A 16,992-nucleotide genomic window follows, 5' to 3' on the forward strand; every position below is an offset into this window, starting at 1 on the left:
GAAGACCCTTGTCTAATTTGGTGACCCTTGTCACCAAATTTCCAGTACCCAACATGAGAAATAACGCAATAATTATTTAATAATACTAAAATAAATTATCAACAAATAATTGAATTAATGATAACAATACAGAATTATATTTAAAAACATGAAACAGTTCTAGGAAATATTTTGTGTACTAAATGAAATATCAGACCTATCATATTTACAAGAGATATGGACAATCAGAGCTAGTAACATAAAGCAAAAAATAAAATAAAAATCCACAAAATTTTGTCCTATTGTGAATATGGACAAAAATATGTAATTAAAAATAGACCAGTTTATTAAAAAAGTTAATTCTTAGCTTGATGACGTTAATCAATTAATATTCTAGTTTCATGCTTGGCAAGCAAAATTTTTAATACACTTTGGCGGCTTCTTTGGTCGTATGAAAAGGTAGAGAAATGGCTATCAGTGACAGTTTTATTTCTGAATCTATATTATTAGTTTGGAATTCAACCTTATGAGTTTTGCCAATGTGAGCCTTCCACTGAGAGCTGGGTCCTTCCTGGCATGCCAACAAGATGACAGCATCAATTTTGAGAACTTGTAAAGCAGAGTTTGTGGTGAATGCCAGTTTATATGACTTTGGACAAGCTGACAAACATTTCTGGAGGTACACTGCTCTCTGTTGGATATCACTATAAGTTATTCAAATATAATGTATTCCTTATTTTGTTCAACTACTTTATTAAATATGTTTGTTTGCATCCTGAACTCCCCACTGAATAATTCATTAGTTAATCTAAACAATATTGATCACATGCTATGTTCCAGACACTGGTCTAGGTACCAGAAGTGGACAAAGCCTTTGATTTGATATTTAATCTATAGAGCCCTACCTTAAATAGAAAAACAGATTACTATTACACCATTAAGAAGAGGAGAGTCATTACAAAGTAGTGGGAACCAGACTTGTCCTCCTACCACAAATAACTATAAAACTAGAAAAAATATTGAGGCAGTAGTTTTCAAGCAGCATACAACTGGCAACAGGTGAGAAGAAAAACACATAAAGTGAGTGCTAGGTTTGTTCTGGCTTTCTACCTGGGGGCATTTTTAAGACTGGAATGCATGAAGACGGAGGCTAAACAAACTAAGAAGTCTTGCTGAATTGAGGAGGCAGAGATACGAGTTTGGGCATTATGATGTATTTGGAATTTGTGGGTCAGGCTACTGAAAAAAGGAGACATGCAGAAGGGTGTGGGACAGTTTGACAGTTTAAGTGACCTTGTACCAACTTCTTCTCTCTTTTTTGTCACTTGTAGTTCTCAAAAATAAATGTACAATGCGCTGACAATGCAACATCCTGAGATAAGAAGAAACTGACCAGAATAACCGTGCCCTGTTCCTTTGCCACCCCAAAAGAGGATCTTCTTTAACATTTTAGTCCAGGGATACCTGTATTCCCTCAGACACAAAAACCAAGACAGGCTGCTTTCTGGGATCCCTCAGCTGCAGTGCAATTGGAACATCATAGATAAGATTTAATTCACTCTTAACAGCTTTTCTGAGTGTTGAGGGAGCAGCTCATTATGAATACTAGGCTTCTGTTATCCCTTGCTGCCTATTTGCAAGTACTAAAGTTGCTTTGCCCAACTAGTTGTATCAGTGTTCTATCATAGTGGATTTGTGCAAGTAATCAAAAATTGTAGCCCAAGATATAGGGGGCTTAATTGGTAACCAGTGCACAGTGAATCTGCTTTATAAGGGGACTCGGAAGCCTGCATGCAGTTTTCCTGCAGAGTCTTGACTGAGGGCTAAGCTGCACATGAGCAGGGCAAATTTTGTGAAGTCTAGAAGAGGATAGATGCTATGGGACTGAGGCAAATGGAGATAGGAGAGTTTTGATAAGTCTGGATGACTTTGGATTTCTGGCTCAGCCATAGAAGAGATACCAAAGAAAGGTCATGTTTCTGGTATAAATACTATGTCTTGTCCTACTACTAAGAAAGGTCTTGTCCTCATGCTAAGACAATTCTGAGAGACACCAGCCTTAATCAGAAAAAAATCAGGAGGATACAACAGTGATTTAATTCACTTCCAGAAAAATGATTCAATACTCTTTAAGGGAAGAACACATAATTTAGACTTCTATGTCTTCCTCCATGCTCACATGCAAAAAAAAATTAGTCATGTAAGGAGATTTTCATGACTCATTATCAATATTTTGTTAGTTGATAAAATATCAATAAAAACTGATCATGAGGTATCTAAAATGTTAGAAATAGCAGACAAAAACTTTAAAAAAGCTCATATAAATGTTTTGAAAAGCACAAAGGTTAAAAAAGACTTAAGACAAAATTTAAACTATAAAAATAATCGAGTTGAAATTCAGGAAATAAAATGTAAAGTATTTAAAATAAAAAAATATTGGATGGTCATGGCAACAGATTAAAGACTGCAGAAGGGATGGGTATGCTAGCAGGCAGTTGGATAGAAGATAGATTTACTTAATCTAAATAAGGTAAGAAAGGAGAAAAAGAAAAAGAACCACAAAATGAAGAAACAAACAGAAAATAAATAATAAGATACTAAATCCAATTCCATATATATCAATGATGAGATAACATTTAAATGAGCTAAACATTCCAATTAAAAGTCAGAGATTATCTGACTGGGTTAAAAAGTAAAAACAGACTACATATTAGCAATAAGAGACACATTAAGTGAAAAGCATCAGGAAGACAAAGAAAATGGATAAAAATGTTACACAGTGCAGAGGTTAAGCATAAGAAATCTGAATAAAAAATCTTCACATGGCTTGAAAAAGTAACTTCAAAATAAGGAGTATTTCTATTTTGTAATTTTTATGTGAACAATTATTACTAGTACATAACAATCCTAAACATATATGAACTTAATTTAGAGCTTCAAATTATATGAAGCGAGCTAATAGAACTAAGAGAAGTAGAAAAATTCACAATTTAGGTATAGATTTTAATTCTGCTTACTCATTAATTCATAGAAAAAAGGAGACAGAATATCAGTGACAATATATAAAACTTAAACATCATTAATTCGACTGAATTGAAAATTACAAAATGATCTACCAAACACATCTTTTCAAATGCACAAGGAATATTATCCCAGATAAACTCTGTGTTAGACTCATAATATGAGCCTAAATAAATTTCAGAAAACTTGACACCTTACAGATATGTCCTTTGCCCACAAGGGGTTTGAATTAATAACTGACACTAGTAACATAGATAAAAACAAAACAAAAATAAACATTTGAAAATAAGCACACAATAACCAGTGTGTTTGTGATAAATATGTAATAAACACAATAACCTACATGTTAAAGAAATCACAAGGAAAATTAGGAAAATATTTATACTTGAATTATAGTGAAAGTACAGCAGATCAAAAATTTGTGAGATGCAGCTTAAACAGTGGTCAGAGATAATTTTATTACACAAAATGGTGGTCTAGTAAAAAAAAAAAAAGAAAAAAAAAAAACAAGAAGGGTATAAAAATTAAGATCTAGTTTCCACCTTAAGAAACTTGAAAAGAAGAGAAAATTAAATACACAGTCAGTAGAAGAAAAAAATAAAAATAAAAACAAGAGGAAAAATATACGTAATAGGAAAACTACAGAGAAGATTAACAAAGTCAAAGTTGGTTCTGAAAAACATTAATAAAATAGAACCCCTAGCAAGAGTCTTTCACATTAGGAAGCAAACCATAAATATTAGTATAGATCTTACATATATAACAAATAAATGAATATTATGAATGACTTAATGTCAGTAAATATAATTTATATGACATAGGGAAATTGTTTAAAAAAACAATAAACCTATACCCAAACTGACACTTGAAGAAGTAGAAGATCTGGTAGCCCTAATTCAATTAATAGATTTTGTAAGAAAACATTTCTCTCCCCCCCAAAATATCTGGGACCAAATTTAGTAAATTCCATCAAACATTTAAGAAAAAAAAAATGTATTTTAATCTTACACACTTGCTTCAAGAAAATTGAGAGGGGGTGAACACTTTCCACCTCATTTTATGAGATGAGGATAACTCTAATACCAAAACTTGACACTCTCCCCCATAACAAAATAAGTAAAGACTAAGAAAGAAAGGAAGAAAGTTACACAATATCTCTCATGACTATAGCTGCAAAGATTCTATACCAAGTATATTTTTTAAAAATCCAGCTATTTATAAAGAAGGTGCAAATATTCTGGCATTATGGCTGAAAAAAGTTGAAATAAATGTAGCTTTGTCTGTTCAACTCATTTTAACTTAGATTGCCACATTTTGTTTTAATGTTTACAGCTCTCTAGAACTATTCCTCATGGTCAATGACTATTGCTAATATAAAAAGTTCCATATAAAATGAAACAAGAAGAATACATTTCTATTGGTAGAATTACGGTAATAACTAAGAGGTTTTACATTTATTACATGTTTAGAGGTTTTGAAGGTTAAGTGTTATTTATATACATTACCTCATTTAATTTTTATAACAGATACATGGAATATGTCTTATTTTCATTTTCTTAGATGAGAAAACTGAGATTCAGATAAGTTCAATTGCCCCAGATTTCATACGTGTGTGTGTGTGCATATTTTTTCTCAGGACAGCATTGTCCCCTTTGGTAGGCAGAGAAATAACCCTCCAAAGTTGTTCATGCCCTAATCTGCAGGACCTGTGTGAAAAAAAGGAACTGAATATAGTGCAGGACCTTGAGATGGGGGAGATTATCAGCGTAGATCTAATCTAATCACATGAGTCCTTAAAAGTAGAAGACGCAAAAGAGTACATCAGAGAGATTTGACCTAAGAAGGACTTGACTCTGCTGCTGGCTTTGAGTATGAAGAAGATGGACATGACCCAGGAAATGTAGTATATTCTACAAAGTGGGTGTCTTAGTCTGCTTTGTGTTGCTATAAAGGAATACCTGAGGCTGGGTAGTTTATATAGAGAAAAGGTTTATTTTACTCATAGTTCTGCAGGTGGTATAAGAAGCCTGCTGGCATATTCTTGGCTTCTGGAGAGGGTTTTGAGTCAAAACATGGTGAAGACCAAAGAAGAAGTAGGCATGTGCAGAGAGGGATCAAACCCGCGGGGCATCCTGGCTTCATAACAACCTACTCTCGAGGGAATAAATCCATTCCCCTGAGAACTAATCCAGTCTTTCAAGAGTGAAAACTCACTATTGCTGAAACTGCACCAAGCCAATCCTGGGGGAACTTCTCTCATGGTAGAAACAAGTACCCTAGGTGCCCCCTTCCAACATCACCACATTGAAGATCAAATTTCAACCTGAGATTTGGGGTCAGCGGACAAACAAATCACATCCAAACCACAGCAGTGGGAATGATCCTCTGTCTGTAGCCAGCAAGGGAAGGAAGTAGCTGGTCTATAACTGCAAACAGCTTAATTCTGCCAACAATCCAAATGAGCAGAAACGGGATTCTTCCTTAAACCCTTCAAAAAAAGAACAGCCTGCTGACATCTTGATTTATTTTGATCAAATCCATGCTGGACTTCTTACACAACTGTAAGATAATCAAATTGTGTTGTTTTAATCACTGTAGTTGTGGTAAGTTGATACAGCAGCAACAGGAAACCAATACAATCCTGAAATTATTCTTTTTGCATCACCATTTATTCCTCCTTTATATAGACCTTATCTTCTTTGTCATGAAGCATCATTTTTTAATGTTGTAAGCAATCTTTTTCATGTATGAGAGTTCCAGGAACTTACTGTTTAGGAAATCAGTAGTTAGACAAAGACATGACAACCTACAGAAATCCCTAAGCTTTATAATATGGAATGATTCCAGCCACTACCACGAGAAAAGGATGACATAGGGTCTCTTCTGCACCATGGCTTCTTCATTGGGATGTTTTCAACGGGACAAAGGGAGATCCATTTCTTTTCCTCAGTAAATTGACCATGAGCAACAGATGTTAGTAGTTACATATTAGTTAAGAAACTAGAGAGACAAGGGAAGGTTGGGTTCAAAAAGAATTTGACAAGGCATTGTAAAACTGACAAGCAACTTACAGAACTTGTCTGCAGTGGTGAGATGCTGGTAAGATAATTTCTAGTCAAACACAACTCTCCAATGAAGGCCTTATTGCTAAGTGATTCCTGAATGAGTCAGCAAACTCTGACCACTGAGAAGCAAGAGTGATCAAGTTGCTCTTCTTTCTCTAGCTCAGTTAGTGTATTATTTTCAAGATTGATTTCTCACCCTGAGTGATATGCTTTTCTCAGACTGTAAAAGGGAAACATAAATGAACAATGGTTCTTTGAGGCATTTTGACACATTGTACATTTCCTTCGAATACCTAGAAATATATAGGTTTTCAGAGTAAAGTTAATGGTCTAGCTACAAAATAATTGCCAAAGTGAACAGCAGGGTGTCAGATTTGCTGGTTGTACTGTGGCTTATTAATAAGCGCATAAGAACCCATAGGGATTATTGTTCCTTAGAACGTTCCTATTTGATTTTCCTTCCCATAATTCCTTTCACCATCTGCATTTGAGAACTTGGGCTTGTATAAAAACAGTTTGTGCCATGAATTGTCCAAGACTATATTCCCTTAATTTTTAAAAACGAAATTGCAATATCCTCTCAAGACTTCACGTAAACCTGGAGCCTTAGACTGATGACTTTAGGAAATAAGTTGAATAAGTATTGCTTGGCTGCTGATTGACAGCAGTTTGAGAATTTATTTCTTTTCCATTATGTAACTGGAGGGATGGTTTTACTACTTAGTCTATGGTTTTACTTGTCTTTTTTTCCCCCCCCCTAATTTCTCCTCCTCTGTCTTCTATAATGATCTTGGAATAAAATAAGGAGACAAAGACAAAACATGCTGACATGCTGTGTTAGTTCATTTTGCATTGCTATAAAGGAATACCTGAGGCTGAGTAATTTATAAAGAACATAGATTTATTTAGCTCATGGATCTGCAGGCTGTACACGCATGACACCAGCATCAGCTCAGCTTCTGATGAGGCCTCAGGAAGCTTTTACTCATGGAGGAAGGCAAAGGGGAAGCCAGTGTATCACAAGATATGAGGCAGTGAGAAAAAAGGCAAGTCGCAGGCTTTTGTAAACGACCAGCTCACACGTTAATTGAAAGAATGAGAACTTGCTTTTTACTGTGAAGACAGTACAAGCCATTCATGAGGGATTTGCTCTGTGACCCAAATGTCTCCCACTGGGCTCACCTTCAGCTTCAGAGGTCACATTTCAGCATGACATCTGGATAGGACACACAACCAAACCATATCACATGCCTTTCAAACCCTAAATTGTAATTGAAGTATAATTTGAAACGTAGGGCAATGTTTAGGTATGTAAAAGAAAGCCACAACAAAAAACAATAATTTATGCACTAACTGACCTGAACTAAACTTTAGGCAGTTAGCCTTAGCCTCTGCCCAGAACTACTTAACACAAATTCTTCTTGAGAACTTTCCCCTTGATGAATAAATTTAAGATAATGGAAACCAGCTATTTACTACCTATACTTACTTAATCTTTCAAGTTGCTAAAGTATTTGTCCTTTTTCTAAATTAATATCCATTTTTTACTAGACTTAACTCTAAAAAACATTCTCTTAATTTATCTGATAACTATCTTCAGAACCGGCAGATTCTTTCTAAGTTTTTAAATATAATTCTAAAATGTCTTATTTCTTATTGCAGGGTCAGTATCTTAGTATGCTTTGCTTGCGAGTTGCTATAAAGTAGATTTCTGAAGAGAATTTCTTGGCTAGATATTAAGAAATAACTGGAAGCAGGATAGCAAAATAATTGTGAGAAGATTTTCAGGTAATCCTAATTAAAAAGAAAGCAAAAAGTAGTCATATGGAAATGTGCCCTCTGCTGATATTAAAAAGCATACCATTGGGTGTTATTGATCTGTTTGTTTATGATAGAGTCCTGCCTTTCCCCATTTCACAATAAGAGGCATTTTTATCTTGTCCTTCCTTGTTCCTCAGTTACTATTCAAATGGAAATTAAGGCAAAGTTTGCACAATAAAATGCCAGTTACATTACAAGGAAAGAACAACCTGTTTCAAGGTCATATTTCCAAAGAGGAAAGAAAGTATGTTTTATTAGAGTTGCACTGACCCAGTGAAGGCATAAACGTTTTCAATTTTAATCTATTGCTCTCTAGCCGTATGTTATGCATAAACATGGATTGATCAGTTTTTAAATATCAAATTATTCCTAAGGTGAGTTACTAAATAATCTTCATGATTTCAGAAGAATATGACCATTACTTCTATAATTAACAAATCAGAATTATAATAAATTTTTTGTACTGTCAGCTAAAAGAAAATGCCAAGAAGCCAGATAGCTGAAATTGTTATTTATTAAAATAACTTTTTAACCTACCTTTTAATTACTGATTTAAAAAAAAAAAAAAACTTAGTCTGAACCTGAGAACTGTGTTATATATTTAAACAGTATTTACACAAGCTAGGAGTTTTGAGTGTTCATTAAGGTCTTAGCACATGCTATAGGCTTTTTATTGGCACAATTCCATTTAATTTTCACATCAGCCCTATGGAGTAAGTCTTGTACTCATGTTTATAGATGAAGAAGTTGACGTTCAGAGAGTTAACTTGCATTAAATCTTACAGATGGTAAAAGGTAGTGCAAGTTCTTGAACCCAGGTTCATCTTATTTAAAATTACAGGACCTTTACAAGTAAACTGCCATAAAGAAAAAGTCCCTACTGTTGAGGAATATGGAGATTAATAGGCAAGACAGGCATGTATGAACCAAGGACTGAGGAAGGACAATTAAAAGAGTGACTTATTCTGTCCAAAGTAGCAGAGGAAAATCAGCTTGCATAAAATTCAAATAGAGGTCTTCCAGAAAATAACATAAACATTATTTCAAATAGAGTCCTTCACTAATTCACAAGCATGAGTGTCGACTCTGTGCCATCTGCTGTGCTCTGAAATATTATGCAAAAGCCCTTTGTTACCATGGTTAGTCTTGTGCTTGATACAGATACTCAAAGTGAAGTCAGCGTACTAATATCAAGAAAAGTGCTATGTATGTTCCGAGTGCTCACGATGCATTAACTAAAGTGAATGGATTTTGTTGGCATAATATGAATATAATAGTAAAGGAAAAATACGAATTCAAGAAATGAATAAAGGATGGATGAGAAAGAAGTTTATTAATTAACATTTTAGGTAAATAACTTTTTAAAAAGTAATGTGCAATGCTGTGAAAGATTATCCCAGCACGTTAGTTACTTCCTGTTTCTCTTACGTACTTTGGGCAGCTGCATTAAGTCAGTTCACAATGGAACCATTTCTCATACAGAGGCAGTAACTTACTAAACAGTCCTTTAGAAGGCGGCAGTGGTGAATGCAGCTGCCAAAAGTGCTTGATAGAACCTGGGATTAGAATTCACACTGGAAGAAGCTGGCTCAATGTGTCATACAAATATGAAATGCTTGTAATTGCATGTTTCTAAATTGAAACTCTGGCATCTGTTGGAGTATTTTTCTGATGCCAAGAAACCAAATGAAACAAAAAGTCAAGAAAATCTGAAGTTGGAAACCCAAGTACCGTATAATATCCGAGGTACTAAGTTGCATTGTTTCTTCTGTAACATTAGACTTTGTAGGTCTGATTTGCCATAGAATGTGGTTTCTTTTGCCATAATGAATGGTTTATGTGATCCGTTATAATTTGGACTGAATTTTATTTATTTTTAATCTTTAGATAAATTAAGAAGTTGAGTGCTTGTTGGCCAGGCATGGTGGCTCACGCCTGTAATTGCAGCACTTTGGGAGGTCAAGGCAGGCAGATCACGAGGTCAGGAGTTCGAGACCAGCCTGGACAACATGGGGAAACCCCGACTCTACTAAAGATACAAAAAATTAGCCAGGTATGGTGGTGGGCGCCTGTAATTCCAGCTATTCGGGAGGCTGAGGCAGGAGAATAGCTTGAACCTGGGAGGCAGAGGTTGCCGTAACCTGAGATTGCGTCATTGCACTCCAGCCTGGGTGACAGGGTGAGATTCAATCTCAAAGAGAAAAAAAAAAAAAAAAAAAGTTGAGTGCTCGTTATGGTTTAGCTTGAGTCAGAAATTTAAATTTTTAGAGCACTGGAATTCTTTATCTTGCAGAAAATTGGTAACCAAAAATTAGGAACTGTAACTTGAAAAGCCACAAGGTAAAAAGTGTAAGAAAAAGTACTCATTTCCTTTCCCAAAAGTGAAGTACACATTTCCTTCTAGTTTTTACTCAAACTTAGCAATACGTATTTTCCAAAGTATAGTCAGTTTGTATTTTTAAATCCAGGATGTGCAATGACTTACATATTCTACTTCCATCCTACATGTTACAAATTATTTTCAGAAATTACTTAGAACCACAATTCGGAGTGTAAAAAGTTCAAGTAAATAGTTATTAATAAAAAGGTTAAAACTATTGTAGTTTTTAGCAATGACTGGATAAAAGGGTACACACGGAAGAGGAACAGTTATGTGGTAGTGGAAAGATTTTCTAATTGATTGAAATTCCCCTCATGTGATATAACATTTTCATTCAGAGAAGCACTTATCAACAATGTGAGCTGGTTAGAACATCTTTCCATAAGTCAGCCTTCCATATTCTAGGTGTGCACTTACAAAAGCCTGCAAAACTTTTGATAAGGTTTAGGGCTGAGAAAAAATTTTCAAGGCCGGGCGCGGTGGCTCATGCCTGTAATCCCAGCACTTTGGGAGGCTGAGGCGGGCGGATCATGAGGTCAGGAGATCGAGACCATCCTGGCTAACACGGTGAAACCCCAGCTCTAATAAAAATACAAAAAATTAGCGTGGCGTGGTGGCGGACACCTGTATTCCCTGCTACCCGGGAGGCTGAGGCGGGAGAATGGCGTGAACCTGGGAGGCAGAGCTTGCAGTGAGCCGAGATCGCGCCGCGGCACTCCAGCCTGGGCGACAGAGCGAGACTCTCTCAAAAAAAAAAAAAAAAAAAAAGTTCAAACTCTCTTCTCTTTTTACAAGTCTCATTCATTCTCCTCTGTTTTGCATGTATTACAGGCATCATTATCTTCCTATTACAATAAAAATGAAATATAAAAATCTTTGGCTCATCCTTTTTTGTTTCCTATTCCTTCATCTTGTCACTCTATAACATACATACACATTGATTAAGTCAATAAGTTTCTCCATTTTTTTTTTCCTAAGAGGGTCCTTACTTTGAGTTTAGCTTTTATATAACAACTTTGTAGGTAGTCCATATTACATGCATGGAATTTTACCTTTCTAACCTTCAGAGTAATCTTTTTAACAAACAAAGGCTTCCCAAGTTTGTTCCCAACTTAATTATATAATGTGTTTATTACTCTTTGCCTCAAAGTAAACTTACTGCTTTTCCAGATCATGTCAAAATCTCTTAGTACTCTAAGCGTTTCCTGGCCTTTATCTCAGGAATTACCTTTTCTTTTGCCAATTGAATTATTGCATACATCTATTTGATCTCTTTTAGTGATCTTCTAAAGCCTACATGATATACTGAAAGTTCTATATAATATTTTAAAAACTATTTAGCGAGTTATTTTAGAAGTTACATATTATACAGCAGTGTCATTTTACTTTCAAGGGTGCCTTACACAGAACCATATACATATATGTAAACAAATAAAAACACATATGTGTGTATCATATACCTCTATATTTTATTGGCATCAATTGATTTTATAAGTTCAAATTGATAAAATTAACTTTTATAAAGCCAATCAAGTGAGAAGATTGATAAAACTAAATTAAAAATTTATGATTATGAATGACAGATATAGTTTGATATTTCATTTTTGATTTATTACTACTTTTTAAATTTAAATAGCCCTTAGAAATTACTGGTTTATATATATGTAGTATTAAACTACAAATTTTTATTTTTCATTTTGAGACTTCAGACAAATTTGACAATAAATAGAAATAGCAGAAAAAATACAGACTTATAGCTCCATTGAACCAAATAAGAAACAGAATTTAAATTATTGATGGACTTCATTGTGTTAAAATGTACTATATGACATTCTTGAGATCATTTTCTAAAGTATTTTATTCTACAATAGATTTGGATTTACAGAAATATTTTGCAGAAGGTAGTACAGAATGTAGTACAGATTTAGAAGAAGGTAATATGCCCCCTATTCAATTTCCCCCTGTTATTAACATCTTACGTTGGTATGGGACATTTGTTGCAATTACTGAACCAACACTGATACATAATTTTTAACTGAAGTTTATACTTTGTTCATTTTTTTAATTTTAAAAGAGTTAAACTATGTGACAAAAATTTGAATAAAATAGGATTATCAGAACACCTTCTCAATCATTTGATTTCTGTGGAATAGATCAAAAATCGGTGACGTTTCTGTTTTGGTCTCATGGATATACTGTCTCCCTAAGCTACCATCCCTTTTCAAATTGTATTTTTCAGTAGAGAGTTATTTTGGTTTTAATTCCCTAACTAAATTACATTGTTTAACACCCCATTCCTATACTGATTCTCTGCATGGATGGTCTCCTCTCCTTGTTCAGCTAGTGAATTTTGATTAATCCTCTAAAATCTAGGGTAAAAACCATCTATCCTGTGGTTTCATTCCTAAAACTGCTAATAATCAGTTTATGATGGTTCTAGTATTAACTGTTTTTGTCAAACTGAACACCCAAATTTCCATTGTATTTGGTTTGATTTATCACTTCATTTCCCATTTGACTAAACTGAATAAATTTTGTTTCCTTTTAATAGATATACAGAATTTGAGAAAAGTATGCATTTTATAGCATTTTATAAAAGAAAATTTTGTAAAATTTGATAGAGCAAAGTCTTTCTTGAAGTGTGTGTGTGTGTGTGTAGGATCTTTCTCTTTAAATACACACACACACACACACACACACACACGCACTCTTCTCCTAGAGTCAAGTAAATAGAAATAAACTGAATTTAACAATTGCAACCAAAAGACTTGTTTCACGTGACTATTTTAAGCTTTATAATTTAATATTATTATAAGCATTGTAATAAAAAATAATTGGATTAGGAAAGATTGAGTAAAATAATACTGGTAGTATAAATTTTGTGAATTCAATGTAATATATTTAGCGTTGTAATCATGACAGGTGGTAATATCCAGTGGGTTAGTGCTGATTTCTTTAAATGTGTCTCTTCTTAATTTAAATTACAGATAGTTTGCCGCTCTTTAATATTACCAGTAGAGAAAAGAGAGAGTAGCAGATTCGATTTTGTCCTTTTGCTTTTTACCACTTTTAAAGAAGAAAGATTACCGAATGCTAGATGAGGATTTTCTGTAGGACTAATTACCCTGCTAAATCTTTCTATGCTTTGAATGAGTAATGAAACTATGATGAAATTATTATATACCAATTTATTAAGTGAAAACAATCCTGTCTATATGTTATTGTCAATTGAAAAATTGAAATTTTAACCCTCTAATTGATCATCATCCAGTTGTAAGTAGACTGGAAACAGAAAAAAAGATTATTAAGCTGGTTAGTAATTATTATTTTTTATAATAGCAGTTATCATTGGCATTCATGTAGTGTCCAAAATTTATTGGCTTCTTATTCATCATCTCATTTAATCCTGACAGGAATCTATTTCTGTTGGAGCTAAAAACATTATCTTCATTTACAGTCGAGGAAGCTAAAAGTCAGAGTGATTAGGAAGCTTAACTAAGATTATACAACCATTTATGTTTTAGGAGAAACCTAAAACTCAAATTTCACTGGAATTCTGGACTAACTTCTAGAAATAAATTCAGTTCTATTATTTTCCAGGGGATGTGCTAAGTTTCGGAATCCACAGATGAAAAGACATATGTTTCCTTCTAATAAATACTTACGTTATAAAGAAATTAATCCCAGTCCTATTTGTTTTTGTTGTTTTGTTTTGTTTTCTCCGTCTCTGACTGGTGAAGAGTCTAAAGGGCAGTGTGGTACCAGAATGTTGAATGTAAGAGGAGATTTTAAAATAAACACATTTGGGGACATGAATTATGGAAGCAAGTTTCACACCAGTTATTGTAATTAATCTATAAAGAACATATCTGAAACTGAACCAAGACAGTGGGAGCAAGAAAGTGAGTACGGGGGAAGTTTGACATAGATTTGGCAAGAATTTTAACAACAGTTTAGAAATTGTTGTATATGGAGGCTGGGCACAATGGCTCACACCTGTAATCCCAGCACTTTAGGAGGCCTAGATGGGTGGATCACTTGAGGTCAGGTGTTCGAGACCAGCATGCTAAAAATACAAAAATTAGCCAGGTGTGGTGGCGCATGCCTGTAATCTCAGCTACTGCAGAGGCTGAGGCAGGAGAATCCCTTGAACCCAAGAGGTGGAGGTTGCAATGAGCCAAGATCATGCCAGTGCACTCCAGCCTAGGCTACAGAGCAAGACTCTTGTCTCAAAAAACAAAAACAGAACAAAACAAACAAACCAAAAAAAAAAACAAAAAAGAAAACAAAACAAACAAAAAACACCAAAAGAATTGTATACTGGAAATGAAGACAAGTGAATACAGAAGTTGAAGAAGGCTGTTAAAGTTACTTTTCCCAAAAATAGGAAGTGATAGTAGCTAGCATTAGAGTGAAATACAAGGAATAAATGTTAAACTGTGTCAGCACGAACTTTCTTATCACTACTCTCCATTCTCATTGATCACATCCTTACCTAAGTTTAAGCCTTGATTTCTCTACCTATAAATATTACAAGTCAGAGGCAGACATCTGCTTTCATTGGCAGAGGGAACGTTTTCAGGTATCATCTACTGATACAGAATTTTTATATCATTAAATTCAGGAGAACATGAAAAGGTCACCAAGACCTTATAAAGAGTTGAACAATTAAGGAAGGGAACAAAACAAAAAAAAAATTACGTCAGAAAAGAAAAGTTGTTGTTACATTAAATGGAGCACAGTATTTGAGGCTGAAATACAGATATTCCACTCCCAACTGATCTGGCAACAGGAATCCTTTCTTCCAGTAGACACCTTAAAATTGTGAAAGGCACGGGCAATGTTACAAGGAGTAGTTAGAGTAGTCTGGCTAACCTCATCTTGGAAGGGTCTTGGAAGAACTGGGAAATGATTGTATTTTAGACAAAGACTAAGGTAAGAAACTGGACAAGTTGAAGGTACAAAAAGACAAAAGCTCTGGGCTTGAGGTGGATGTTTGTCAATGATAAAGCATTGCTGTTTTTTTAGCAGACTCTGACAAGTTCAGGGCGGAGAATAATAAATCTGTGATTGCCTAGCCACATCACCTGCTCAGTTCAGTCTTTCTATCTGAAAGAAAACATAGAATGAATAAAGATAACAAAGTTCACTCATTTGCTACCTTATGTAAATTGATCCTAAAGAGTGACAGTCCAGGGGGCCTGCCTCCTAAGCCATGCTATATTATCATAGTGTTCCAGAGTCAAATGAAGTCTTGATGCTTGTCCTCACCCTCCATCTCATAGACAAAGCTCCACCTTAAATACACACTCGATTCTCAGCATTTCTACAAAATTTTGCTTTAAAAGTAGACAATTGATGTGAAGTACAGAATGAAGAATTTATAAAATTTTTTAAAGCTGTGTTTTTGTGGGTTTCCTGAATGTCCATCAAAAGAACTACTTTATATTTTTAATCCCTGAACAATGAAACTAACATGAATAGTTTGTTAATCATGAATTTAATGAAACCGAGGGTTTCATTCAAAAATCGGAAACATTTAAAAATTGAAACTAGCTACAGTATAAATAACTAATATTTCATCCACAGTAGGTAATTCTAAACAAAAAGAGAACCTTAAAATTTTCCATTATTTGAATTTTCTATTATTTAGTTACTTCTGTTGATCAGAAAATTGAATTATTGAAAATTAACAATCAGACAAAAATTTTGTGACATTGTTTCATATAATTACATGCACAGTTTGTGTCATTTTCCATTAAGCAATAAAGTATTTGGTGAAAGTACCACTAACCTCTATGGGAAAGCAGTTTGTCAAATGATTCACCCCATTTCACTGCCTCTTCAGGGGAGACTCTGTACAAGAAACAAAATGTTTTATAATGGAGTGTGCAGAAAGTCTGTTTATGAATCTGTTCTAACATGCTATTGTACTGCTCTTTTCAATTTTATTTCACAGTTTCTCCTTTGATGATAATATAAGGAAACTTGTATTTACATTAGAAACTTTTAAAACATTGTTCAATTTTCGTTTAGAATTTGTTGAATAATGTGTTAAAATAACATTAATTTTTTTCTCACGGATATGTGAGTTGTTTTATTTTTTAATTAAAAATGAATCCTTTGTTAGGTTAAAAGGCACAGAGAACAAATATAAAGAAATCAGGTCTACTATCTGTTTAAATTCAGCAAGTAGAAGAAACTAAAGTGACAGTATCTTTCAGTTAAAAAAAAAAAAGATTATACTGCAATTTCCTTGAAGTTGTAACCACACTAGGCTGCAAATTTTTTTTAACGGATACAGGAAGTTTGACTAATAAAGTGTCAAAGGGATAAGAAATATAAGATATTTGACTACAAGAAATATTCTAGAGATGCTGATAATGTGGAAAATTGAATATATTTTCTTGGATTTTTTTTATTATACTCAAATTTGGAAGAATTTGTATGAAACTAGTTTATACGGTTTTTGCATTTTCTTTTTGAATTAAATAAATGCTAAGTATTAAAAGACATTATTTGTGCTTTACTTGCTATAATGAGGGTTTTTTCAAACTACTGAAGAAAGAGATGAATAGATCTCTACTATGACAACATTGCATTGTGAAAACTCTTAAATTAATGAGCATTTTATCAGGTTATAAGAAGTAAAATATATCATTTAAAACTGACAGGTATATAATTTTAAAAGAGCAGCTTTAAGTGTTCACGTGATTATTCAATGCA

At 33.9% G+C, this 16,992-nt stretch overlaps 1 protein-coding gene across 2 annotated transcripts in view; it reads right to left on the reverse strand.

Annotated features, from left to right (window-relative positions):
* RGS18 (regulator of G protein signaling 18) overlaps positions 1 to 16,992 on the reverse strand; it is a 48,001-nt gene that overhangs the window by 8,790 nt on the left and 22,219 nt on the right. For both annotated transcript variants that reach the window (XM_025401224.1, XM_025401215.1), the window contains one exon: positions 16,061 to 16,122. In XM_025401224.1, coding sequence (XP_025257009.1) covers positions 16,061 to 16,122 — 62 coding nt within the window. The remainder of the gene's footprint in view (positions 1 to 16,060; positions 16,123 to 16,992) is intronic.

This window comes from Theropithecus gelada, chromosome 1, assembly GCF_003255815.1.
Source record: "Theropithecus gelada isolate Dixy chromosome 1, Tgel_1.0, whole genome shotgun sequence".
Lineage (NCBI taxonomy): Eukaryota > Metazoa > Chordata > Mammalia > Primates > Cercopithecidae > Theropithecus > Theropithecus gelada.